This window comes from Falco biarmicus, chromosome 6, assembly GCF_023638135.1.
Source record: "Falco biarmicus isolate bFalBia1 chromosome 6, bFalBia1.pri, whole genome shotgun sequence".
Taxonomy (NCBI): Eukaryota; Metazoa; Chordata; class Aves; order Falconiformes; family Falconidae; genus Falco; species Falco biarmicus.
In genome coordinates this window covers 82,695,512-82,722,584 of record NC_079293.1, presented here as the reverse complement: position 1 = coordinate 82,722,584, position 27,073 = coordinate 82,695,512, and the positions used below count along the sequence as shown (strand labels likewise).

General features: G+C 38.5%; 1 protein-coding gene across 2 annotated transcripts in view; it reads left to right on the top strand.

Moving 5' to 3' along the window:
- HEATR1 (HEAT repeat containing 1) overlaps positions 1-26,547 on the top strand; it is a 38,649-nt gene extending 12,102 nt beyond the window's left edge. For both annotated transcript variants that reach the window (XM_056343255.1, XM_056343256.1), the window contains 32 exons: positions 23-111; positions 411-622; positions 900-1,021; positions 1,521-1,718; positions 3,340-3,523; positions 3,797-3,945; positions 6,003-6,195; positions 6,718-6,890; positions 7,250-7,417; positions 8,244-8,486; positions 9,228-9,359; positions 9,786-9,892; positions 10,946-11,089; positions 11,852-11,970; positions 12,239-12,360; positions 13,835-13,963; positions 15,286-15,516; positions 16,229-16,355; positions 17,455-17,621; positions 18,262-18,308; positions 19,133-19,256; positions 20,114-20,254; positions 20,471-20,760; positions 21,517-21,667; positions 22,181-22,339; positions 22,953-23,087; positions 23,345-23,449; positions 23,543-23,711; positions 24,419-24,573; positions 24,952-25,110; positions 25,789-25,897; positions 26,324-26,547. In XM_056343255.1, the coding sequence (XP_056199230.1) occupies positions 23-111; positions 411-622; positions 900-1,021; positions 1,521-1,718; positions 3,340-3,523; positions 3,797-3,945; positions 6,003-6,195; positions 6,718-6,890; positions 7,250-7,417; positions 8,244-8,486; positions 9,228-9,359; positions 9,786-9,892; positions 10,946-11,089; positions 11,852-11,970; positions 12,239-12,360; positions 13,835-13,963; positions 15,286-15,516; positions 16,229-16,355; positions 17,455-17,621; positions 18,262-18,308; positions 19,133-19,256; positions 20,114-20,254; positions 20,471-20,760; positions 21,517-21,667; positions 22,181-22,339; positions 22,953-23,087; positions 23,345-23,449; positions 23,543-23,711; positions 24,419-24,573; positions 24,952-25,110; positions 25,789-25,897; positions 26,324-26,412 (4,842 nt within the window). In that variant the 3' untranslated portion in view covers positions 26,413-26,547. The remainder of the gene's footprint in view (positions 1-22; positions 112-410; positions 623-899; positions 1,022-1,520; positions 1,719-3,339; positions 3,524-3,796; positions 3,946-6,002; positions 6,196-6,717; positions 6,891-7,249; positions 7,418-8,243; positions 8,487-9,227; positions 9,360-9,785; positions 9,893-10,945; positions 11,090-11,851; positions 11,971-12,238; positions 12,361-13,834; positions 13,964-15,285; positions 15,517-16,228; positions 16,356-17,454; positions 17,622-18,261; positions 18,309-19,132; positions 19,257-20,113; positions 20,255-20,470; positions 20,761-21,516; positions 21,668-22,180; positions 22,340-22,952; positions 23,088-23,344; positions 23,450-23,542; positions 23,712-24,418; positions 24,574-24,951; positions 25,111-25,788; positions 25,898-26,323) is intronic.
- The last annotated feature ends 526 nt before the right edge of the window (positions 26,548-27,073 follow it).

Sequence of the window (27,073 nt, the reverse complement as noted above, 5' to 3'; positions counted from 1 at the left end):
CTTTTTCTTGATTACTTTCTAGATTTTCAGGAAACACGTCAATCCGGAAGTAATAGTATCAAGTCTTTTGAATATCTTCCAGAGAGCTGATCTTTCAAAGGATGGAAAGTGGTATGTTTGTGCCTTTTTTCAGTCTGCATTCTTGCTGTATAAATTAAATTTTTAAAAAGTAACTCTAAAGAATACTTTTGAACTTTTTCACATCAATTACTTTTTTTTTTTACACCATATCTGTACTAAGCTACAAAAGAAATGTTGAATTATTTGCATACCACTTCCCATGAATTCCTTGATTTGTTCTCACTGCTATTTGGATTCAGAAAATTGCCATGAAAAACGGAAAACAAATCAAAGAAATGTTGCTGGTATGATTGAGCCGTGGGTTTTCAACATGACTTGTTCTCCTTTAGGTACAAGGTTCTGGAGCGAGCAATAAAAATTTTAGTAAAAGAAGAAATTTTGAAGGAGAAAAAAGAACTACTAGATGAAGCAGTAATGCAGTTGTTACCATTTATGGTAATCACTAATGCGAATTCAAAATCTTCAGATTGGAAAATGGCTGTTTGTCTGTCAGAGTCTGATCTCTGCTCCTTACACCCTTTACTGAAAGGCTGGCCAGAAGGTAAAGCATTAATTTTAACTAATTTGGTAAAAGAAAAATTGTAATAATTTAGGATGTTGTTCTTACTGAACCTAAACACTTACTGAAGGAGAGTAGCTGTCATTAACAAGCTATTATGCTCTAAGTGTGCATGGAGTTCTTTAAAAAATTCTTTGAAAAGATGAAGAAATTGTCTAGTATGTTTCTGACTGTTTCTAAATATTATCGAGCCACCAGTGTTTTAATATGTGATTTGTATACCTAGATTGTCTGATAATTATTTTTTCCCTTGGTATAGCTCTTGAAGAGGCAATTAAATCTAGCAAGTCTGCAGAGCTGATAGGAGTGGCCAGCGAGAAAATGATTCTGCTGTTTTCTGAAAACATGACTTCAGGGGATCCTTCCTTACTATCGCAAATGGTATGCATACCATGTTACCCTAACCTTAAGAGACATCACTTTCCAGGTGGTCACTGTAGTAGAGCAAATGTGATATAGAAGTTTGCATGTGCTATTCTTAGCATTAGTATGTATTATTAAGCTACTAAGCAAATATATATATATATGTAGAATAGCAAACTCTGATACAATCTAGATGAAACCTTAACATAAGGAAAAGAAACAGTAAAGCTATTAACTATTTGGACAGATGGTCAGTATAACTAAATTCCAGGAATTTTTATTTTCCTGGAAAAAAGTTCTGGGCAATAAACAAGTCTACCTGTGCATAGTTCCTAGAAATAAATGTTTGTGCATTCCCAGGTTCCAAAGCATACCATTGCAGCAGACAATAACTTGTTACTAATGACAGAAGGTAACAGTGATTTAATTGAACATGTGTATGAAAAATGGTGTAAACTCATAGTGAAGTCCCATGTCTTACAGACTTTGTTATTTTCCCTTCACTCCCTTTTCTAAGGTTGATGATCTGATACTTGTTGCTGAGACGGAATCTGACAGTGTGAGGCAGAAAGTAACTACTCATTTAATTGGTTCAGTGCTTGTTCAGTGCTGCTGCAATACACAGATGAAGGAAAGTTATTTTTCAGTGGCTATCAGAGTCTTCTGTTTCTTGGATAAGAAAATAAAAAGCCTCAGTGCTTGTGATCCTGCAGAGGTAAGATGTAAAGAGTTTGGGGAGGGCATTTTCTATGTAATGGAGAAATTTATTTTTTTTTTATTGGAGGACAAGAACTTCAGAAACCTTGAGAAGGACTGAAAATGTCACCTTCATTTCTTTTCAGAGCAAACCCACACACTTGGCAGCAGTACTAGAAGCTGCCATAAAGAATTGCTCTTACATTTTACCACTCTAGTGAGTCTGCATTAAAAATTTAAGAACTCCAGAGCTTTAGGCTGGCATCCCACCAACAGGTTCAATGTTTCAGTGCTGTGGGCTTGGCATAAAGTTTGGGGCGTTTCTGCCAGCTACCCATTGTTTGGCTTAGGAATACCAGGGCTTTTAGTCATTGAGTAAAGGTTTTGCTGGCTTGTTCAATAGGAGAAGGAAGGAAATGCAGCCGAGTATGAAAAAGAGCTTGTGCTAGGAGCGGTTCCAGAGGAGGGATGTGAAAATGGTGAGAGAGCTGGAACACTTCTCCTGTGAAGAGAGGCTTAGTTGGGATTGTTCAGCCTGGAGGAGGAAAGACTCCACAGAGACCTTTTTGCAGCCTTCCAACTTAAAGGGGGCATATAAGAAAGATGGAGAGAGACTTTTTACCAGGGTCTGGAGTGACAGGACAAGGGCAGATGGTTTTAAACAGAAAGAGGGTAGATTTAGGTTGGATGTAAGGTAGAAATTCTTTATTATGAGGTCGTGAGGCACAAGAACAGGTTGGCCTGAGAAGTTGTATATGCCCTATCCCTAGAATTATTCATGGTCAGATTAAGTGGGGCTTTGAGAAATCTGATTTAGTGATAGATAACCCTGCCCATGGCAGGGGGGTTGGACTAGATGATCTTTAAAGATCCCTTCCAACCCAAACCATTCTGTGATTCTACGAATTGCAACCTCAGGCAAGTCCTTGCAACAATATTGAAAGTGTTGTTCCTGAATTTGTTGGGTTTTGGTTATTTGTGCAGCTCCATAAGCACTTGTATTGACACTTGTTGAGGGGTAACATGCAGGTGGAAGGAGGAGCCAGTAGAGGGGCAGGAACAACGTTCAGGAAGCATATTTCTGCATCTTTCTACTACCTTTTTTTGCTTTATTTTTATGCAGACTGCTTACTGGGGTTTTCTTGATTGATTTTGTTGAAATAGTTTGCTTTTTTTTTGTCAGAAACCTTCATAAGCAGGGCTGTGCTTCTGTACCTCCTCACAGACACATAGCGATACATGGTAATTAGTTATTCCGACCTCAGATTATTCCATTAAAGAGTTTTTATATATACAAATATCTGAAAGATATGAATTATGTTGCTGGAACAGCTAGATGAGAGGGTTAAACAGAATGTCCACAAAATGCTGTAACTCCTAATCCCTTTGAAAAGATATTTTAGAGATTGGTCGTTAACTATTCTGTTACCTCTACTTAGGTACACTGTTAATTAAGGTAGTAAGGGCTGGCATAGGTTTTAAAACTGCAGATGCAAGCTTAAACGTGAAATCAGACATGTAATTCATAAGAATACCTCTTCTGAGGTTGGGAATTAAATATTGCTAAATTTTAGTGCTAGATTTCTGTCTTCTGTTGGATGAAATTATGACGCTATACATAAATGAATTTTCATTTATAGGAAACTCCCCTAAAATGGTCTGTTGAAACAATAGAGGAAACTTTGGTGCCTAAGGACCTGTTAATTGCGTATATAGAAAAGCTCAGTAGTGATCAGACTGCTCATGCAGAGGAGTCAGCTATGTTCCTGTTCTTGCTGAAAAACTTCATTAATGGCCTAAAGCCTCCTCTCTCCTTTTCAAAAGGTAGGTGGTTTTTTGACTGTCTTTTATATCAGCGGAGTGAAGAAGGAAGGTTAATTTTTTTTTTTGTCTTCAAAAGTTGTTGGCAACAAGCAAGCCTTGCTTCCCTGACCACTTTCCTTTGTTGTTATACAGGTCTGCAAAGATTACTTACTTGTGAACATGAAATCAGCCAAATGTATTGTCTTCTTTTAACTAGAGATGTTTGTTTTCTCTTGGTTTTTGAAGGTGTTGATATGCATCCACTGTGTCTTATTTATAACCTGTATTTTTTAGAGGAAACTTGGTGGAATCCTGAATCTCTGAATCAAGATAGCCAAGACTACCTGCACCTCCTTTTGGGGCTATTTGACCTACTTGTCTGTGGAGCTAGTGAGGGAAGCAATGCTGTTCAATACAGAGCACTGATGAATCTCTTACTAAAGGTATTATTTTTGCTTTTCTTACTTGGAATTACTAGTCATCAACTATTATGCAGTTACATTATTCTAAGGAAAACTGAGAAAAATGGAGAATTGATCATGCAGCGCCACTTGTGGCACGCTAGTACTGTTAGCAGATGGAAGGCTAAGCTTCACCTGATTAGTTAACCCTTATTAAATGTAATAGTAGAAAACTAAAGTGAAAAAAGAATAAATGGACCAGTTGAAGCAAAAGTGAAAATATAACACTGATTTACAGTACAAGGTCAAGAGCTTGGATGAGCTAAAAGTTTTAATCCTGTCTGGGAGCAAAGCAAACAGTTGCTCTGTAAAAGTTGTAAGTTTTTAAATACAAAAATTGAAAGGAAAACTTCCAGAGGACACTGCATGTTTCCTTATAACATCATCTCATGTTTTCTCACCCACATCAAGTGATACATTTTTTTGAAGAGAATAAGGGATTTTGGTGGTGTGGATTGTAGTAGGGAGTAATTAATAACTGTACATTCTGAGGAAAAGAGAAGCAAGTAATTGACACAAGGCTGCTGTTACTGGAATTTGATGCTGTTTCAGCAAGAACAGCACATGACAAGCATAGACAAAGGAAAGAATAGCAAAAATTTCATAACAAAACTTTTCTGAAGTTATTTCTTGTATATAAATCTGTTTCATTATCAGTCACTCTGAGATCTGGTGAAATTGTACTGATACTGAGCTATTAAATACATCGATTTAGTGCCTGGCTAGTTAAAAGTTGTCAGCAGGGAAGAAAGGATGTTATTTTGGTGGGATTTTTGACTGAGCAAGGTGGGTCATACTGCACAGAGAAGGTCAGACGAGTGACTACAGAAGGTTGGTAGTGTCCTAGGACCTAGTGAAGGCAACAGCTGCAGTAAAAATTTGCTTCTTTCACTTGTGGAATTCTGCTGTCTCAGATTGTGAGGGTATTAACTTGAAAGGCACAAGACAGTTATTTTTGCCCACTCTAGAACAGTTAATACAACTAGAATCTAGATCTTGGTGGACTTGTGGAAAAGAGAATAGGCAAGCGTATGTCAGAAGCTATATGGGTTTTTCTGGCAAGCTGCGTTCAGTCTGCGAGATGTTGAGTGGGCACTTGTGTATGATGAATGAGGAGCTCTTTGGATTCCAGAGAGCATCTTGCAGACAGAAAGCATGCTAGCTAGTGCCAGACCATGTAGTGAGCAAGAACTTAAAAGTGATTTGGGATACTATTAGAAGACAGTGTAAGTGCTTCAAAATCAGAAGCTATCCTCACTAAATTTTGGCAGAAAGGTCTTGAAACAAAGTTAAGGTAATTGGATGTAGATGTGTGGAAAAACTGAACTGAATCCTCTTGGAGCAGCTATTACTATTGGGGGTGGTCTGACCTGCATCTGCGATGGTCAGTGATGTGCTTATGATTCAAAGTTTGTTAATTTTGGTCCACGCTCTGTTACTGTAAAGCCTATAAAACCAATGCAGGACAAATTCGAAGAATGGAGTTTAGCGTGAAGAGACCACGCAGAAAGCTGTGCTGTAGAAGGAAATCAGATGCCTAGCCATCCTGAGATGCTTGTTTATAGACTTCTGAAAATCACTTTGTGTGACTGATGAAAAAGTCAGGGATTACTTAGAGCACTTTTAATATTACGATTACTGCTGTACAAGACAGAAAAATAGAAGTTCTTTATTTTGTATATAACAGTTTCCTTGCACGTTTGACATAATATACAAATATTCATATGGATGTGCTTTCAGTCTTTTATGATCTAAAAAAAATTCCCTTGTATTTACATACCTACAGACTACAAATTATCTGTTAAACTAAGCAATCCAGCCATTAAGAAACATGTAGACTTGTATACACGTGCAAGTACTGTTTACACAAAAGCATCATCTCTTAACTTTTTCTTCCCAAAGGACACTGTTGCTGACTCTTTAGTTCTCTTTCTGTGTACTCCTTTGATTTGGGTGGTTGATCAGATGTTGTGAGTAGTAGTTTGCCAAATTAAGTTGTTAAACAAGTGCTTTTCTCTTTTTGTTTTGTTAAATTTAAGGTACATCTAAAAGATTCAGAGTTTCTCTTCAAATTCCTTTCCATTTTATGGACTTACAGTTATAACCTTTCAAATCATCTGAACTATGAAGTCAATGCAATGCTACAGACTCAAGCTCTATATATTGGCTATGCACTGCTTGAATCACAGACATATCAAAAAAAGAAACAGCTGCTATCACCATCATCTCCAGGTAAAGTAAAACAGTATTTGTCTCTCATCTTACGATGTAATCACAGCGGATTTTGGTTTTGTGCAATTTTTACTATGTTTTATACCATGAAGGGTATCTATAGTTATTCATGTTCAGCTACACTAGGCTGAGACAGCTTTCTCTGTTGCTGATTCACTGCTGCAGTTATTAGCCCAAGCTTGGAAGTAGGCGAAACCAATTTTTTTAAATTTTAGAAGTGTTAAACACTGCTATACTGAAGAGGTCAGTTACAGCACCTTGCGTTCTGTGCAGTGTAAGGGTGTGACAGCCAGTAACAATATGAACTCTCTGAGCTTAAACACAAATATAAAGACTGTGATGAAGAACTTCAGAGTCGTGGATCTCTGAGATTCATGTTGGTTTTGTGTAGTTTAAAGGTTTACAGTGGAAAGAGTTTAATTCCAAAGTAGTGATGCCTCTTCAGGGACAGATACAGTAAAATTCTGACCACTCACTTTATACTGTTGTCTTTTCCTCCTTCCTTCCCTCACTCTTTTGCAGTGGTGATATCTTTGCTAATTAACTTGGGTAGTCCTGTGAGTGAAGTTCGAAGGGCTACTCTCAACTGCCTTCATTCCTTGAGAGGTGTAAAGGAGTCTCTATTTCATCCTGTTCTTCAGCATCTGGAGCAAAAGACAGAAGAGATCATATCTGACCGTACATACATAACACAGGTATTTTTTACATGAAGATGTATATTAATACAAGTTTTGTCTGCTGCTGTGAGCTCTCATCTTTTCTAAAAGAAATCAAGTTAATTGGGAAAGTTCATTGTCTTTGTATACTATAGTAGACTGATTTTTTTTTTGTAGTTTTTTAAAGGACTATAAAAACATTCAAGTGGTTTATCACACAAATAATTGAGACTATCAGTCAAATCAGAAGTATTTTTTTTTGCAGCTGAACGTTATTTTACAGCTAAGAATTCTGTTTGTATCTAGGTTGCATTATTATGAAAGCATTGAATAAGCATTGTTCTAAGGTATTTTTATTGCAGAGAAGGAACTTAATTTTAACTTTGTTAATGAACTAGATTATGGAAACTCTATTTGAGGAGCTTGAGACACAGCCAAAACAGAAATCCCAGAAGAAAAAATTGTTGGAGGCTTTGGAAAACATACTTGACGGTGTACAGAACCCTATTTTCCCATCATATATTGCAAGAAACTTAATGAAAATTCTTCATGAAGTCCATGGTGAGGTAAGTGCTGCCTTTCTAGTTGTTGTATGGGTTCTGCACTTGTTTGAAATGCTGAAAACAAATTTCGTTTCATAATAATGTTGTTAAATAACTTCATAATGTATTAAGACTATTAGGCATTAAGTTGACACCTCTAATAATACGCAGTAGTGCTGCAAGGTATGATTTAGTGAAACATAAAATATTTGCATGCTCCATCCAGGAATGTAAGGGCTATAAAACTTTGCACTGGAGTTCTTAAGGAAACTCTCTTATGTTACTGAAAAATACCGTTTCAGAAAAAGGTTCTTCCAGAGGAAATTTATTACCTTGGTTAGATACCAGTGTATGTAGAGTTTTCTGTACAGAACTGTAATGTATTTGTATATATTAACCTTCTCTTATCTAGTTTATTTAGAATTCTCTAAGTTCTGGAAAAATATGAGTTCAGTGTTCAAAAACTGAATGATTATGAATTTTTATGCTCTGTTCAGTTGCACGTGTCTTGAAAGGGTTGTGAACTGCATAGAGGATGACTGTTCTTGCCTCATTGGGGTTTTGTAAGAGACAGCAGTCATAAATAGGTGAAGAAAATTGCCTTTTCTCTGTACTTTAAAAATACGAACTACTACTCTGCGAAGGAGAAGAGCAAAGTAGCAGATGAGCATGTACTCGTCATAATCTCCAAAACATTCTTGTATTTTTCCTCTTGAATAACTGTCGCATAAAATACTGTATGCAGCGTGTTACCAGAGAGGGGATGTAGCAGTAAAATGAAGCTGTGCTATTGGAAGTTTGTTAAAAAGAGGACAGATAAAAACTTCTGTTATGAATTTCCTGTTTGCAGATGATTCTTTCTCACCTCTTGCCTGCACTAGACCGGTTGCTAGAGAAGGTCTTTAAGAAACCTGAGGCAATGTTGAAAGATGAAGTTGTTCTCCTGCATCTCATCCTTGGAAAATTTAATGAATATTCAGCACCTCTTTTGTGCAAAAATCAGCAGAGTCTGGATTTATTTATCAAAAGCATGCATGCTGCCAAGAAAATCTATGAAGAAATTCCATCATTTCAGATCACAGCACTTGGGCAGGTATGACTTTATGAAAGATCTTTATTTTTATGCTTAAAGTAAATAACATTGTTTAGGAATGGATTTACAAGGACTCTGTGTGAAGGTGTCCCTAGCTTTTGACCTGTCTTTCTTCTAGTACAAGTTTTCAAGGTCTCCATAGTGTCCTTGAAACATCTAAACAGGCTGCAAAACTTTCTTAAACTTACCAGAAGGAAAAATTGCTGCATGCTTTATGTTTGCATTTTGACAAGTATAGAATCGAAATACTGTACAGCTGAACACCTGTATCATTGCCTGTAGATACTACTGTTTGACTGTCCTCAGCTTTTGTCAGTCAGGCAGGAGCTTTACTCCTTGTTTTTCGTCTGAGGAAAAATTGTCAAGAAAATACAGTAGATGAGAAGTAGTCTCATTTGAAGGAGGCTACAAATCAGGCCTTCTATTAGCCAGGTATTAGTGTATATTTACCAAAGGCTGGCAACAGCAAGTTTGTTCCCCCCACCAGGCAAGCTGTGTGAAAAATTTCAGGTATCAGTATGTCTGATGGGTATTTCACAAATACATGTTTTGCATCTAACAATTCCTGGATATGTACAAAGACATAGTTAATATCCAGGCTTTCATGATACATATTCAAACTAACATGCATCTGTGATTGGGTGTCATACGTAATCTGACATACCTAAGTTCCGTAGCTTGTGATTTTGTTACCCTCTTACATTAAACGTCTCTGCATTTTTTCTTTTTTCCCTTTTGTAGATTACTAAACCATTCTTTGCAGCTGCATCAGATGGGATGGTGCAACAGAAGCTATTGAAAGTATTGTTTGACTTACTGTTAAACTGTAAGAACCCACTTTGTGCCCAGACAATTAGCAGTGTGTTTAAAGGGGTAAGTGGCAAACTCCAGGACACAGAAATACGTTCAAACCTGTTGTGGTGGTTCTGTGTTGCTACATTCAGTAATATTCAGTAATGTTCTTTGTTTATATCATTCATAACATGAAAGGAATTGGAAACTACTTTTCACAGAATACACTTGTGTTAACGGCATGAAAAATTTGTTAAATGACCGCTTTTAGAAGGTATTTCTTTAAAAGCCATGCATCAGTCATTTACTGTGCTACTGGAGTGAATTCAGCAGAAGTCACTTCTTTCTGCTGCACTGATTTTCATTTTCAGGATATGACTTGAATATGTGAATTATATACTCATATGTGCATGAAAGGGATCTTTTTTACAAAAAAAAAGAGGGGGGCATAGATGTGCGGTATGACACAATGTTCATTGGTACTTGCATTACTGTTCTTTGTTTCAGATTTCAGTGTGTGCTGAGCAAATTGTCAATGAACTGGAACCTCCTGAGAAAACCAAAAGTCTGGCCACTGTTCAGCAAACTAGAAGGCAGAAAATGCAGCAACAGAGGTAAAATAACTATTAAGCCAAAAATATTATCTGTCCAGTTTGAAAATACCACTTGTTTTACTGTGTTGCATAGTTTGTATTGAAAGCATAAGCATGTATTTCTTCTTTTCCCCTGCACAGTAAAATAACTCAGAGCTACTTTTGGCAGGAGAACACCAACTCATGTTGCTGTTGGAGAACTGATGCAACTACAGTCAAAATTTAAAAAAAAAAAATCCAGTAGTTTTAATGTTGACATTTGCTCTTATAGAATTTAGCTGGACATAGTTGAACAAGACTAATTTTTGTAGGTATTAATCTTGATTAGTAATAAAGATGTATGGAAAAATTACATATACATGACTGAAGCCTACAGATGCTCATCAAAATGTTACTGTTAGTTGACTGAAAAACAGTATTTTTGCTCAGTTGAAATGTTAATATAACCATTAATTTTTAGATCTCTTTTGTCTTGTTTCTTCTCTCCATTCTTACAAGGAAGGATCTGTTCTGCCCACTGTACTTCTCCTTTAAGCATCAGCTGTCAGCCATTGTTGAAACAGGATACTGAGTTGGTTTTCTTGGTTTGACCTACAGTACCTGTTCTTATTTTCCTTCACTTGACGGTTTTTAACAATCATAACCCGTTAGACTGATCCATCTGTAAACTGTCAGAGTTTATAAACACATGCTTGCACACACCCCCATTGCCTGCACGGTCAGTGGTTAGGCACCTAGTAGTTCTGAAGAGGCAAGCAAATCAGCCTTTGGACAGTGACTTGGTAATAGATATTCCTTTTTTTCCACAGAAGTCTGCTTCATTGTGTAGAATTTTTGTATACTCAGAAGGCGTGCTATACTTGTTTGTTTTTTCAAGTTTGGTCTGGATTTTCTGTTGGTTGTTTAAAAAGTGTTGCTGCTTCAACCAAAAGCCACCTCTCATTGCCACCTCTCCCAGGAGAAGCGGTAAAGGATATCACGGTGTGAAAGAAAATGTGATTGTTTTTGCAGTCTGAAACACTGTACTATTTTCTTTGCAAATGTATATCCTGATTGTTTACCTTATCATTTTAGAAAGCCTCAAGATGCAGAATTGGCACCGGAAACAAGCCACTTCAGCTGGCAGAGGGTTATGCTTATTCTGGAGTTACTGCAGCATAAGAAGAAACTTAGACGTCCGCAGGCATTGGTACCTGCGCTTTTTAACCTGCTAAGCCGGTAATCGTGCCTCCATAACACACGAGTCCTTCAGCATCCTCTTCTGCAGCAGACACTGTCAAATGTTAAACTATGGGCTACTTTCTCTCTGCTTTGTTGCCATGTTTGTAGCTTAGCTTGCCTTTTTTATTTGAATTTCTTTTAGGTAAACCAGATGAGGGGAATGTGAAGTTGTTGTGACCTTTTTACCCTTTAAACAATGTGATGGGCTTAAGATTTTTACCTGATGCATAGCTTCTTAGGTTTCTCAAGTGGACGGCTTGGGATTGCTGAGAAGGATGACACCTGTGCTAAAACTGGCACAATTGACAGGACTTTTGTCTTCTGCAGAGCTATTATTATAATACTTTTAAGATTTAAAATTCCTCCCAAAACATTGTGGATCAGCCTTCATCCAGTACAACTTAAGAAAACTATGGCTTTTCCTGCCAGCCCTGTCTCCAGGCACTTAGGAAAGTTTACACGTAGATTGGGTATTTATCTTTTTTCCTTATAACTTGCCTTCACATAGACTGGCAATCATATTTCAGGAAATCATCTTATACTCTCGACAGTGGGTTGATAAATGTCTTTTATTAGACCAGCTGATGTATTTGAAAGCAACAAAGAAGAGACATGTTTTGGCAAACACTTTTTAGATGCCTCAGCTTAGAGCTTCTGTAGAATAAAGATTGCAGTTTCTTATTTCTATCTTAATATGTGGTTTGATCACTTATTTTTTGTCTCCTGTTTCAATTTCTGATTTTTTTCCTGAATGTATAGATGTCTGGAGCCTATGGAATCAGAAGAAGAAAATATGGAATATACAAAGCAGCTAATCCTCAGCTGCCTGCTGAACATCTGTCAGAAATTGTCTTCAGATGGTAGCAAGATCCCAGCAGGTAAAAGTTGCCAGGCTCATTTCTTGGTACTTGTCTCACCAGTACAGCGTTAAAATAATGGCCTCTTAACTTTTTCCTTCTCTCAGTTTATGTAGTATTGTTGAGGAGAGAGAGATTCTTCTATAGGGTATATAAGTTTGCCTTCTTAATAGTTTTTTGTAGGTCCCTTAGGTGTGGATTGCAAATTGAAACCAGTGTTTGAGTGTACTGTTTATTCCTACAAGGTTAACCATGAAAGTGTTAATGAGTGAATATTTTTTACTTGCAGATACCCTTGACAAAGAAAAATTCAACGTGGAAGTGATCGTTCAGTGCATCAGAGTTTCTAAAATGCCCCAGACACACCACCATGCACTGCTGCTCCTTGGTGCTGTTGCTGGCATGTTTCCCGTAAGTACTACCTGAAATTTATGTTGGCTCTTCTCTTCAGGTTCCAAATATTGGGTAGAGTGAGGAACATGTATAGAGCTGTTCTATTGGGAGGAACTTTCTGACAGGAGCAAGAGGCAAAATTTACAGGCTCCCTGTCCTTTTAGGGCTTTCTATTCCATTTAAATTTAAAACAAACCTCTGTCTTGATGCTTTGGCCACTTGTCATTTATGAATTTCAGTGAAGCACATCAGAAATGGAAGAAGCTTTCTGACAGCAGCCCTGCTTCACCTTCCCGCTGTGGTCAAAGTTCTTGTGCATTGTTTCTTCTTTCCCCTGCTTTTTTATAGGAAGAGTCTAGCCCAACAGCACATGTACAAGATAAGTACTTGTGAGAATACAACGCTGAGAAATGTAGTTGTAGTTGGTGGTAAAACTAGGTTGACCTGATTTTAATTGACCGAAAAACAGGCCTTTTCTTTTATGGGTTGAAATTTGAACACTCACTCTTCTAAGTAAGATTCTTTTGCTTTGAAACTATAAAAGCAGCAAAATGTGTCCAGACCTATCAAACTCATTTTGCATCTTTATCTTTACCTCACTACTTTCTCCACACATTTGGAAAGATACCGTTTTCCCCAAAACGTAAAACTAATGTTTTTGACAAGTGTGTGGAGGATTTGGCTTTTTTATTGTTGGGGTGGTGGTTCTTTGTTGCCATCTTACTGCCATCGCCTGCTATAGAACCAAGCTTTTATTCTACAGTAGTATTGGCTCTTAGAAGATTTTCAAGGTCAGAATACAAGGAGCTATCTTGTATGCATCTCACTTTTAAATCTAAAACACTCCTTCAGTTCACTAAAACCGAATGAAAAATGTGCCCATAACTTCTTGCTCTAAGTTCTGGCAATATCTCGGAAACTTAACTCTCGAGTTAGGTGACACCTCTAATCCAGCTCTCTTAAAATCAATTACTGTGATTACAGTCTAGCCTAAAAAAAAAGCCAAAAATTAAAATGAGCATGGCTGGTTTTCATTGTATGGTTGTAGATATCACGGATGTTTTACAGGTGTAAAAAGAGTGGGTGGGCAAGATACTAAAATCACTGGAACCTGTGCCACACTTACATTTGTGCTTCTGCAAGTCTCCCCACAGCTGCTTTTGCTTGTCATAACTACCATGGCACTGAGTGGAAGATCGGTAGGTGTTGGATCAGACTAAACTCGCAATTTCCACTCTTTAATTATTTGCTTAGAAGTGTATCTTGATTTCTAAATAATATTTAGAACTCTTTAACAGTCGCATGTAAATAGCTTTAAGGGACACTATACATTTAAAATTAGTTTAGTGGAAATTCTGGAAGATTCTAATGATTGCCATTTTCTTCTATAGGAATCTACTGGCATTTATGGGAAGGAGAAATGCCTTAAGGTATTATACGCAGAGCAGCACAGTTCAAAAAATCAACTAATCTCATCTGTCTTTTTTTCCAGGATAAAGTTCTCCATAACATTATGCCCATTTTTACATTCATGGGAGCAAATGTCTTGCGTCTGGATGATTCTTACACATTCCAAGTAATTAATAAGACAGTTCAGATGGTTATTCCTGCTCTTATACAGGTAAATTTGTCCACTTAATGAAAGGAGTAGAAAAAAGTGAACAATAAGATTACTAATTGAGGAGATGGTTTAGAGTATCAGTGGTAGAATAAACTGTAGCCTATTCTAGGATTGTTTTTAGATCTATACTAGATTATATATAATAACTACGTTAACAGACGGACCTCCTCTGACCACCTCTTAAGGGTATCAGACTACTGCTTTTAATCTTACGAGCTCCTGCACTTTATAAATGGTTTACCCAAAACAGTGTCACAACTGTACCTAAAGAGGACCTGAAACATAGTTCAGGTGTTTCATCATAAAGATGGCAGGCAAGTTCAGCAGAGAGGAACCACTGGAAGTAACGAGAAGGTGATTAATCCTATAATAATACGTCATGGTCATATCAATAGTAGACATGGTCTAAAGCAAGTGGAAAGGTAAAATATTTGACAAATGCTTTTATTCTTCCAGCTGGTGTTTGTGTGGGTTTTCTTCTTTTTGTGTGAACACCTTAGATAAATGATTATAAATCAGAAACACATCAATGTTTTTCAAAGGGGACATTTTTTCTTCGGTCAGGTTTTATTTGCACCTAATAAATGTTAATTCTAGAGTCATTCATAGGGTTAAACATGAAAAATGCCATATAAATTTTGTATGTGAAAATGAACTGGGAAGAAAATGTCATCTTCTAACAGCAGGCTGGGGATTTCCTGGGGTTTTTTTAATATGCATACACATTTTGCATCCCCTTGCAGATCTCTGCTAGAGAAAGCAAGTTGCTGTGTCTCTTTTTCTTTGTTGTTGTTGTTTATTTATTTTCTATTTAAAACCCTTCATAGCAGCCATCACAAGTTTCTGCGACAAATTATTTATGGCACACACAATTGTTACGTGTGGGGAGAACCTAATGTTACTTACTTGAGATCATGTAGCCTACTTCTATTATTTTTAGTACGCCTTTGAATCCAAGAGCCTAACTTACTAGGCTTGCAGGCAAAGTTTTCAGAAGCGTGTGGCATTGCTTTCCCTTGAAAATGTCCTGCTTGTTTTTGTTTTAGCTGATGCCAAGTAACTTTTTTCTTTTTTTCTTTTTTTTTTTTTTCATTTTTCCCTTTTTTTTTTTCTGTTTGGTTTTTGGTTTTATTTGAAACATTTTCCTTAAACACTAAAAAAGAACTGTGTGATTGAAACCTGTTTACCTGCAGCTCAAGATTATGCTTTTAGTAATGCTGTTGTCAGGCACACTGTGCTTTCTCTCATTTTCTGAATTTACAAGAAAGAACTTGCACGTGTCTGCACTAACTGCTTGAACTGTTGTACCTGCTTGTACATAGGCTGAAGACAGTGATTTGACAGAGCCCTCTGGAAGTGTGGGAGAGGTGGTGGTAAAGATCATCCGTGTGTTTGTGGATGCCTTGCCCCATGTGCCGGAGCACCGACGCCTGCCGATCCTGGCCCAGCTGATCACTACAGTGGGAGGAGACAAGTTCCTCTGGGTTCTCCTGGTGCTGCTGTTTGAGCAGTATGTGACCAAAACCGTGACTGCAACGTCAAGCACAGACAAGGTTAGAAGATTACTGGGGTCAACTTTTTCTCAAGAAGCTGATCTCCCCCTTTCAGTTCACGGTGCAAGACAAGCCCCTAGGTTATGCTAAAGTAACTAACTCTGAGCTTGTGCTATAGCAGAACCTGATGGTGATGTTGACGATGATTTGTGTTGCAGATACAATATTGTTTTGTCCTGGAGCCTGAATAATAAATCAGATCATATGGTACAGCAATCCTTGACCTGGAGAGCTGTTAATCTAATTATGAAGTGCTTCAGTATTTTTAAAGTTGGGATTTTTTTCTTTTTATGTTTGTGAAACATGCTACTGGTCTTCCTGTACAGACCACTGTAAAAACACTATTATATTTTTGTGTTGGCAGGCCCTCAGATTAGGTAAAAGCATAATTTATGGGGAAACCTAAAAGAATTATTAAAGGAATATTGATGAGACTGGATCTTTTCATCAATATCCCTTTAATAATTCTTTTAGTTTTCCCCCAAAAATGTTATAAATTCCCCATTGCTGTAGCAATTTAATTGCTTGCTACACCCTCTGGAACAATGTTCCCTCCAACAGCTTGCTGCTGTTATCCTTGACGTTAATCCTGGAGTATCCAGCTCACCGTGGCATTTGCACAAACTCAGGAGGTTTTGAGTCTTTTTATCATTGTTAGTAGTATTTTTTTTTTTAATCCTTGAATTATTTTTTTGTTCTAAACCATAAACAGGATGCTGTCCTGGAAGCAGACACGGAATTTTGGATTTCTATCTGTTGCGAATTTAATGTACGTTCTCAGTTCCAGAGCATGATGAAAATAATCCAGTACTTGACAGAGCTACCAGAGAACAAAGAAGGTAACCACCAAACAGAGCCAGCAAATGCATGTAAACCTTCCTATTACAGGGGACAAGGAGTAACGGTTTTAAACTAAAAGAGGGTGGATTCAGACTAGATATAAGGAAGAAATTTTTTACCATGAAACACTGGAGCAGGTTGCCCAGAGGAGTGGAAGATGCCCCATCCCTGGAAACATCCAAGGCCAGGCTGGATGGGGCTCTGAGCAACCTGATCTAGTTGAAGATGTCCCTGCTCTTTGCAGGGGGTTGGACTAGATGACCTTCCTTTAAAGGTCCTTTCCAACCCAAACTATTTTATGATTCTAGTAGTCCTCTAGACAGAAGATTAAGTGATAACAGAATTATTCTAATTACTTTTTTTTGTAATAAAATGGCTAAGATATGATTACTTTTTTTAATCCTTTTAATTATAGATTAACTTGAGCCCTTAGAGTCAAACAGTAGTCCTCATTTAGAAGGTACAGTAAATCATTTAGTTGAAATAAAATGTTATTATTCCTAGCAGACAAGATCATAGGGACTACCAGTCATTTTGTTTGGGGGGTTTTTTCAAGGTTTTATTTCTTTCTAGTACAATATAGTGGAGCAATAATTAAACAATATGTTTTAATGCTTTTCTAGTCTGTTATTTCAAAGAGCATTGGGGAAGGTGGGTGAGGGTTGTTTCCTTTAAAGTTATGCTGTGCTCTTTTTGATGTTTGAATACATTTTCTCAGCCAGGAAGGACCAGTTATTGACACTGAAAGCGGTTTTCCCAAATATGTGACACACTGTATGTGGCCCTGCCTCAAAAGTTTCTCATGTTTGTAGCCAGTATACCACTTTAGCACCAAGAAAAAAGAAGATTCTTCATGTAAAAATGATCAGGTGGAACGGCAGAGAAATGTCACTACTTCTTGAGAGGCTGTTGAAATGAAAAGTTTATCTCCTGTGGTATTTCAGAACATCTTTTTTTAGAACTTTGACATAATTGTGAATACAGCAGAATTGCTATCATTTATAGGCATCTGACTGTAGTTTTACTTCATTTCTGTAATCAGAACTCAAATTACTTTTTCTCTTGGCTGCAAATTTGTTTTGTGAATGTTTTCAACAGATGATCCTGGGCCGAAAAAGTCAAGAACATGCAACACACAGCTAAAAAATCAAGATGGACAGCTCTTTAATGTGGAGTCTCACTCAGACAAACAACTTCGGCATTTCAAATTCTTGTCAGTCTCCTTCATGTCACAACTTTTATCCTCTCAGAGTTTTGTGAAAAAGGTAATAACGGCAGATCGCTTTTAAACATGTTAAGTAATTGTGCCATACTGTAATAGATGAGGTTTAATTTGCTTTTATTATGGCTTTATATTCAAAGGGGATGAAAGAATACACTGTCCAGTCTATCTTGCTGACACCTTTATTAACACAGTTTCAAAACCTCCTGGTGATGTAAATTATTTTTTAATAAGGCTTTTCCAGATAGACTTCCTTTGTGTGATTGATGAATAGGTAGCAAAGTGAATTTCCTGCCCCAGTGGATTCCCACTGGCTTTATGGAGTCTGGGATTTCACTCGCGGTCTGTATAACTCCAAGTTTTGTGTGAGGTTCATACTGTTAACTTTGAGAAGACAAAGTAAATGTTACAAATTTTAGGGTGCAGCTCTAGCTGGAAGTACTTCCCATTTTTTTAACTGAACATCATCCACCAGCGTGAAATGTGTTTGCTACTATGACTGCATTACCTAAGAAGATTCTCAGATTTTCTTCTAGAATGACAGCTGAAGTGCAGATGTGGGGAACTCGTAATTAACCATGTTACTGGACATTTCATTCAGAACACATTTGTATACTGGGATATTAACTTAATGAGGGGATGTGAGTTTCACACAATATTTTCATTCTTTCTTTTTAAATCAGATAGTTGAATGTGAAGAAACAGAAGAGCTGCAGACATTGGAACAGAGGTATGTTTTAAATCTGCTCCACTCCTCCTATTTCTAGCTGTTACTGCAACCTGGGAATATTTAGTAATTGTAGTCCCATCAGAATACTTTTTTTCCCAAGGATACTTTTAATACTATCCTTGGCAACAAGCAGTATTTATTATATGCAAGTTATTTGTGGTTTGGTTTGGGTTTTTTTAACATGCTGTGGAGTTTTTTATTTCTGAAAGATTGTTCTGCCCAATATCCAGTCTTTTTGTATTTCTGATGGTGCTTATTTACATACTTGGCTGTAACTATTATGCTATTGATAATGGAGTCTCTAAAAGATTTCCAATTTTTTGGCAAAACAGATCACTTCATTCATAGGGGAAAAAATGTTTTTCACAGGTGCCCCTATATTGGTGTAAGAAAATTACAGATCACAGTTGTAGTCTTTGAGCTGTAACAGCCAGTGATGCAAAATGGAGTGTTTCTTTTGCAGAGGTTTAACTTCCGTGTTTGTTCTAAGTGAAAAAGGGTGTAGGATTTATTTTAAATGCTGTGTTCCTTAAATGCTCATTTTTAAATGTCTGTACCTTCCCAGATTGTTCTTGTTTTAAAGTAAAGATCTTCAGAACTACTGTTGTATGTAGATGCTAATTTGGGGGTACTAGGTAGACTTCTTTAATGTGTACATGATTGTCCTTGTTGCTTTTTGTTAATATGTGGATATGACCTGCTAGTGTCTCCATTAAGTGTTTCATTTTCATTTATTCTTGCTGTTTCATGAAATCTTGTGCTTTCCAGTAATAACTTCTTCAGTGTCCTTGTTACTTACTAAAAGATGCTTCCTTTCCATCTAGGCTATTAGAAGAAGTTCTTCGCTATATAAACACTGTGGCATCTTCAGTGGAAGGAAACGTGGACAAGCCAACAGCCAAATTTTGGAGGGTTCTTCTCAACAAGTCCTATGATATGCTGGATAAAGTATGTCTCAGTAGCCCTCTCTTAGCAGTGGGACATTTCTGCTTTTGCTTATTAGTATGATTATAACCTTTGTAGGATTCTTGTTGGATTAGTACTCATCTTTATTGGATGTTCTGTACCCGGTGCATCAATTTTTAAACTCATCTAACAACTTCAGTAACTGCAGCTAACAGCTTAGACAGAACAACCAGAAAAAGAAATCAGGAACACTTATTTCCACTAGTTAGTATTCCACTAGCTGGAAGTAGTCGTGTCACTGTCTGGTGGAGAAGAATGGCTTTTGGCAGCACTTCTCACTGGTAACTCGTAAAATCATTTAACTAATGCTCATGGAACCGTTGTGTATTTCCACATGGAATCTAAATGGAGAAAAAAATCCTTATGCTTTTCTTTCTAACCTTTTTTCTGATCAGAGGGATATTTGTAGAGTTGGACTGGCTGTCTCATTGCATGCTGTGGAGCATACGTCTTTTCACAGCTTGGATTTTTTTTTTTTTTTTTTTGCCTGTGAAGCATATTCCAGTTTTCATGATGTATGTGCACAGGGCACCTCCAGAAGTATTTGAGGGTAAGGAGGGATAGCTCACCAGCGTAGACAGAAGGAATTGCTGAGGAAGGCTCGGTGCTAGTGGATAATAGCTGGTTAGCAGCCGGTGAACATACATTAGTCCTGTAACTTGAACCTGCTTTGTTCTTTTGCTTGCCTCAGATACAGCATGGCTAGGCTGTCTTCTCTTCTTTGATCCTGAAACCCATGTGGGAGGTTGAAGAGAGTTTGCCTGTCTTATTTGGAGGCTACAACGTCACAGTGCATGGAAGAGTGTTTATGGTATTGTTTCCTTTGTGCTTTCTTGTAGGTTAATGCTTTATTGCCGACAGAAACCTTCATCCCTGTAATTAGGGGACTAATGACAAATCAGCTCCCCTCTGTGAGGCGTAAGGCAATGGACCTTTTGAACAATAAGGTGCAGCAGCGCACAAAGTGGCAGAAGAGCCAGGTGAGGCGAAGTGGGTCAATCTGGTTCCTTTAGCAGAAGTTCCCAGAGAGAGGTTGATGTAGAAGTGGTTTGCTAGATGTGAAGATGTCAAGTGTCAGTGCCAGGTCTGGCAGGCAGCTCTTGAGCAGTGAGACGTAGGCTACCTGCCTATACTTAGCTTGCAGGTTCTGAGCTTCTGATTCTATGCCTGATGTGTGTGTTCTCTCGTCCTCTTAGATCCTGCAGCTCCTAGAGCTAGTTCCTGAGCTCATTGCTATTGTGCAGTGTAGAAGAAAGGAGGAAGAGGAGGAGCAAGCCATCAACAGGCAGACTGCTTTGTTCAGCCTCAAGCTGCTCTGCAAAGGTTTTGGCACAGAAAACCCAGTGCCGTTTATACCTGTTCTGAAAGCTGCCATCGATCTGATTTCTTCAGAGAAGGGGGAAAAGAATGTGATGGGAAGTGCTTTGCTCTGTATAGCTGAGGTCACCTGTACGCTGAAAGCCCAAGCAATACCTCAGCTTCCCAGGTACTGTCGGGTTCTCTTTAACAGAACCAGCTGCAGCAGGAAGTAGTTATACTAAAATGCATGACTGAAGCAACGCTGATGAAGGCCCAGTGGCAGTCTGCCCATGTGTGTTTTGTATAGAAAATAATAAAGGTATTCGTGGTGCTTGGAGGTGCTTCCTGGCCATAGAACTAAGCAGCTAATGGGGAAACTGTAAGAGTTTTGTAACCAGTTGAGTTCCTTACGGAATGTGCTATGTGAACAGAGAAGCAGTCTTCATGGCTTTAGAAAAGTCAGAACATATTCTGTATTTTTACTGTAGAACAGATCGCATTTAAAAACATGAGAACGAGTACAGTTGGAAACCCTGCATGTTAAATTATTTTAATCTCCCTACTCAAGAAGAGTTCAAGTCTGTTTTCTCTCATTTACAAATGTAAGTTTCTTAGTGTCATTGAATCTTTAAACTAAAGATGGGGCTTTGAGCAATGTGGTTTAGGGAAAGATATCCCTGCCTATTGCAGGGTGGTTGGACTAGATGATCATTAAAGATCCCTTCTGACCCAAACCATTCTATGATTCTGTGATTCTAAACCTAATATCCTTCATTAGCTTCAAAAAAACCGAAATACAGCAGAAGAGCTCAGAATTCAAATACATGTGTAAAAATTCATGTGAAAATTGTCGCTGCAGGCTTAGCAGATGGATTTATGGAATTGGAGATGAGTCTCCAAATGGCCAGTGGTTTCATCTTTACTTATGCTTGGTTATTCACAGGCTGATGCCAGCGCTGTTGAAGACTTTGAAAAACAAGAAGGAGCTAATCTCCAATGAGATTTACCTGCTGAGTGCTGTCACTGCTCTGCTGAAGGTTGCAGAAACATTACCACACTTCCTTAGTCCTTATCTTTTGGATTGCTTGCTGCAGGTGAGCTGTCTGATTCCTACGCGTATGTAAAGGGGGACAGGATCTGGCCAGTTCCTAGAAGAAGCTACAGAGATGGCTTTTTATCTCTCTGAAACTGAAGTAGGAGTGTGTGCCAGCTGTGTGGAAGGTTGTAACATTACTCCTCTACTCACCTTCTTATGCAGACAACTAAGATACAGAGTATAAGAGCGTCTCCTACTCCTCCCTCTGATAGGTTGTAGTTTGCCTTTTTGGAAAGGGAGATGAATCCTGAAGGATCTTACTGTAATTCCATGATCTCATCCAATGTATCTACCAGTTCTAGTCAGGGTAATTCTGAGCCCCTGCCACTGACGTGCATTTTTTCAGTGTTTGTCTTCTGAAGACAGCGAAGCTCTGTACACAGGTGTCTGAATGTAAGGTGCTCCACGTGGTGTGAACAGCAGAATTCCTGTCTGACACTTGCAACAGACACTGACTGTAAGTTCTTGAGTTGTTTTAAGTATGCCAAACTTTTGTTGGATTTCCTGATAGGTTGTCCACTTGGAAAAGATTGTGGCCAAGTTTGGTCCTTCTTCCCAGTTAAGCTTACGCATAACATCACTGAAAACCATCCTAGCTACAAGGCTTGCTCCCCGAATACTCTTGCCTGCAGTTACAAAGTGTTACAGTGAAGTGGCAAATACCCGGAAGGTAAGTATTTTTTTCATTCTTTTCCATTGTAATTGAAAAGAAAGAGAAAAAAGAAGAATAAGCAGCGTAAAATTTGGTTCAACTATCCCGGCTGTGTCCCCTCCCAGCCTGTTGCCCATCACCAGCCTACTCCCTGGGGCAGCAGAGTGAGAAACAAAAAGTCTTAGCACTGCTCAGCAATAGCTAAAACATCGGCGTGTTATCAGCATTGGTTTGGTCACAGATTTAAAAGACTGCACCACATGAGCAGCTGTGGAGAAAATGTAACTCCATCACAGCCAAACCTGGCACAGTCTTTTTATTATCTCTGTTTTCTTTTGTACCACAGTGGCGATTCAGTGCGGTTAGACCTGTCAGAAATGCCCCAGTTTAATGTCCTTAGCATGTTAGATGATAAATGCGTGAGAAATTATAAAGGCCTTGATCTATCTGCTAGAATTCTCAGGAATCCTATTAACTTGAGTCCCCTGAAAGTACAGGAAAAAGTTGATTTATCAACAGTATTTTAATGAGTAAATGTGTGCAGTGCAAAAATCCCGTTCCCTTGTTACGTTTCTGGATTACTGTTCAGTATCACTGTTGCCTTTGCATTGCTTTGCATTTGTTTTGGCAGAACTGCCTGCGTCCCCTGATGAACATTTTGAAGGAACACATTGTCACTATGGAGAAGGAGCACCTGATCTCCCATCAGGCTGAGCTGACGGCATTTTTCATGAAAGCCCTGGACTTCCGAACAGAGCATGCTCAGGTGGCTTGTTTAGGGGGATGAACAGCAGCAACTCAACCTCTACACACTGATTCTATCAGTCGTTTTAAAAAAGTATTAGTAGTTCCTGTTACATAATGTGCTCTAAAATTCTGGATATGAAATGCTCTGTTCTGGGATTGTTCTTGGAGTAGAAAACATTACGGTTGGGTATTTAGTCTGAAACAGAGTTAAAATGTGCTTTGAAAGCTCAAATTCTTACATTTCAAACTTGCAATTATGTTTTCTAATTTTTCTAGGATGATTTAGAGGAAGTTGGTAAGACAGAGGCTTACATTATTGATTGTCTAATAAGTATGGTTATGAAACTTTCTGAGGCTTCTTTCAGACCCCTCTTCTTCAAGGTAGGAAGTTTGAATATAAAGCATCTGCATTAGCATGCTTGCATTTTCCAGTGCACAGACACAGGAAAGCGCTAATCTGCCTTTCACTTTCAGCTCTTTGATTGGTCCAAAACAGAGTCTACCCTAACAGACAGGCTGCTGACCTTCCACCGAATAGCAGATTGCATTGCAGACAAGCTCAAGGGTCTCTTCACCCTGTTTGCTGGTCACTTAGTGAAGCCATTTGCTGAGACACTGAACCAGGTCAACATTTCTAAAACTGGTAAGTTTTCAGTTCCTACATAGAGGGAAGCATTGGCAGGCTAACTAATTGCTGAAACAGGTTAATGGTAATTGCTGAAAGTTTCGTCTTACAGGATTTACTTCACAGCACATAGCTCTCATTTCTCTCTTTCTTCTTTCTCTCATAAATAAGGCATCTTTCTTATTCTGATGGAACCAAAGGACGTTTTTCATCCATGGGCTCTGGGCTGCCAGTACAAAGTTTTGACCACATGAAAATTTTCAATGTCAGTCCCAGTGAGTTCCATGAGAATGAAATTGTGTGGAAAGAGGGTGACTTGTTTCTGTTTGGGGTTGGCTTTTGTGGTTATTTTTCATTCATTGGCTTCTCATATGATATATTCAGACTCCTCTGCTTTCTTGGCCAAAACAGGTATTACGTTTTTGTCATACCTGAAGAAATTCTCTGTATCCACAGGTATGGCCAAGCACTTCCCCTATGGCCTGTGGCTGTTCTCTTTTATGTCCAGCTGACTGTGAATGTCAGCGCCAGACCTGCCTAGGGCATCAGCTAAAAGCCTGATAACGTATTGCATCCACTTTATTGTTCCGAGTGACCAGTACATAATTGCTTTGTAGTACATCTTTTAGCTGTATTCACAAACTAACAATGTTTCTGTCATGTGGGGGTGTCTTCTGTTCTCATTTTTTTGATGATTTTTTTTCTTCTCCTTGATTGATATGTAGATGAAGCTTTCTTTGACTCTGAGAACAGCACAGAAAAGAGCTGTCTACTGTTGCAGTTCACCATCGACTGTCTGCACAAGCTCTTCCTCTTTGACACCCAGAAGTTCCTGAGTAAGGAAAGAGCAGAAACCTTGATGATGCCTCTGGTTGATCAGGTATTGACAAACACACAAAAAACAATTTAATAGGTGATTATTTTTTTCCCCCATCCGAAAGATTTTTTTTTTTTTTTACCTATCAGGCCTCAGTCCTCTCCCTGAACAAAAAGGGAACAATTCATTGTCTTTGGGCTGGAGACAGTATTAACTGCTTTGCTAAGGCTCTAAATTACTAATTCTTTTTATCCTCTTTCTAAACATCTTCACTCCTTTCCATAAGGTCTGTACATGTTGTTGCACTTGCGCAGAGCAGCGTGCTCCTGCTGATGCTCTTTGACATAACTCTTGAGTACCTGAAAGCTGAAGCTGGAAGAAATGCTTTTGGCTGGGTTTGTCTGAGCCTGCATCTCTTTGACAAGCTTTTTACTTCCACAGCTAGAAAATACGCTTGGAGGAGACGAGAAGTTCCAGGAAAGAGTGACAGCACACCTGATACCCTGCATAGCTCAGTTTTCAGTGGCAATGGCAGATGATTCTCTTTGGAAACCGCTGAACTACCAGATCCTGCTGAAAACGAGGCACACGTCTGCTAAGGTTGGGGGCTGTCAGCATTTGAACTGGTTTTCTTTGTTGTGTTAGAAAATGGGAACAGCACCCCAAAAACCAGAAGTGGATTAGCCAAGTCATTGCTAAAATACTAACCTAAATTAAAATATTGATACTGTACTACTCCCAAGTTGTAAGGGGGATGTATGTACAACGTGGCCTTCTGCTCTTACTGTAAGCAGTCGGTATTCCACGTGGATGTCTTCCATACTGTATGGTCTGGGGTTTTGTAAAGATTTGGTAGCTGTTGGAATAAGAGCTAACCTGGTTGAAGAAAGGGACACTTCCGAGGGGAAACTGGAAGTTCTTTATTTATCAACATTCAGACCTGTTTATTATATAGAGTTTTGTCAAGACTCTCCTACTTGTGAGGTTGTATTTATTCAGGGGGAATACTCGGGTTTTCATTGTACTGAGCTACGTCCTTCTGCTACAGCGGAACAGGGTGTTACTGTAACAGGGAGCTGAAGACCGTTACATGAAGTAACTTCCAATGACATACCTACTTCTTGCAACCTGTTTTTCCTTTGATATTACCTTAACCCAGGTGTTGAGATACAAATACAAATCCAGCAGGGAAAGCTAGTTTCCAACTGATACGGAAAGAAGGGATGGGGAGGAGAAAACAGGGAACTGTACTGTAGCGTTTATATTGTTTTGTTTTAGGTCCGATTTGCTGCCCTGCTTGCTTTGGTAGAAGTCGCAAAAAGACTGAAGGAGAACTACCTGGTCCTGCTACCAGAATCTGTTCCGTTCTTAGCTGAGCTCATGGAAGGTAATGTTCTAAAGCAGCATTAGTGAAGGCAGACAACTGGCCTATGCCCAAGAAAGAATAAGGGCCACTTATTTCTAAAATTCAGACAGCATGATTCCTGTAATTGCTATAAATCTTACGAATTGGTGTACGGTAGCTTAAACTGTGCAGGATGCAAACTGAAATGGATTGTATCCAACACTATCCTAAAGTACAGTTAAATCATGGTAGTTTCTTCAGTCTTGCAGCCTGTGCCCATCTCCCCAGCTGCATGTTTTAGATTGGTGTTATAGTAGAAATAATACGAGTCAGTGCCAAAATATTTTTGAGTAATTATTTCATACCTGGTGTTTGAAGATAGTTCTAACCTTGACGAATGATGAAGCCATCCTAAGGTAGTTTTGTAATCACGGTTCTACTTAATTCCTGCTTAATTTCTTTTCCTAGATGAGTGTGAAGAAGTGGAACAGCAGTGTCAGAAGACAATTCAACAACTGGAAGTCATTTTGGGAGAACCGCTCCAAAGCTACTTCTAAGTTTTATCCCCTTTGTTTTTAAATTTTGTCTGAGTTATGTTAATGTGACAGTTTGCCTATAACATTTACATGTGTGAGGCTAATTTTTATCAGAGATGAGATCTTAACTTTTTAATAAAATACTGTAAGAAGGTGGCTTTATAATTTCTGGATGGTCTGGGGACTCTTCATACAACTTTTTCTTAACAGTGGAAAACTGCTGTAAGCAACTTCTGACAGCTGGGCCCAACCAGTGTGACAGCAGGTAAGACCTGCTCAGCTGATGCAGTTACTGCTCCTGTGGAGGGGCTGCCATGTGGCAGTGCAGGCATGGTGCTCACTGCCCCCGTGCGCTGCAGCCCTGAGAATGTGCTTTTCTGACATTTTTAGGGAAGCAAAAAGTAAACCCACTGAGAAGTTAGTTACAAGAAACTAGGATTCATGTGGAGGCTGAAGCTGGTTTTTAGTCTTTAAAGATTGCTACTAATTACCATCTTACTCCCCTGAAGATAAGAATAAATTGCTTGCTCTGTTAATGAATTTACCAAAAAATTCACCACCTATTTTGCACGAGGAGGTGCCAGTTCATTACACTGCGAGTAAGAAAGGCACTCCGACTGTACAGTTTAAAATGCAACTGGTTAGAACTAACACTATAAAGACGATGATCTTGCATCCCATC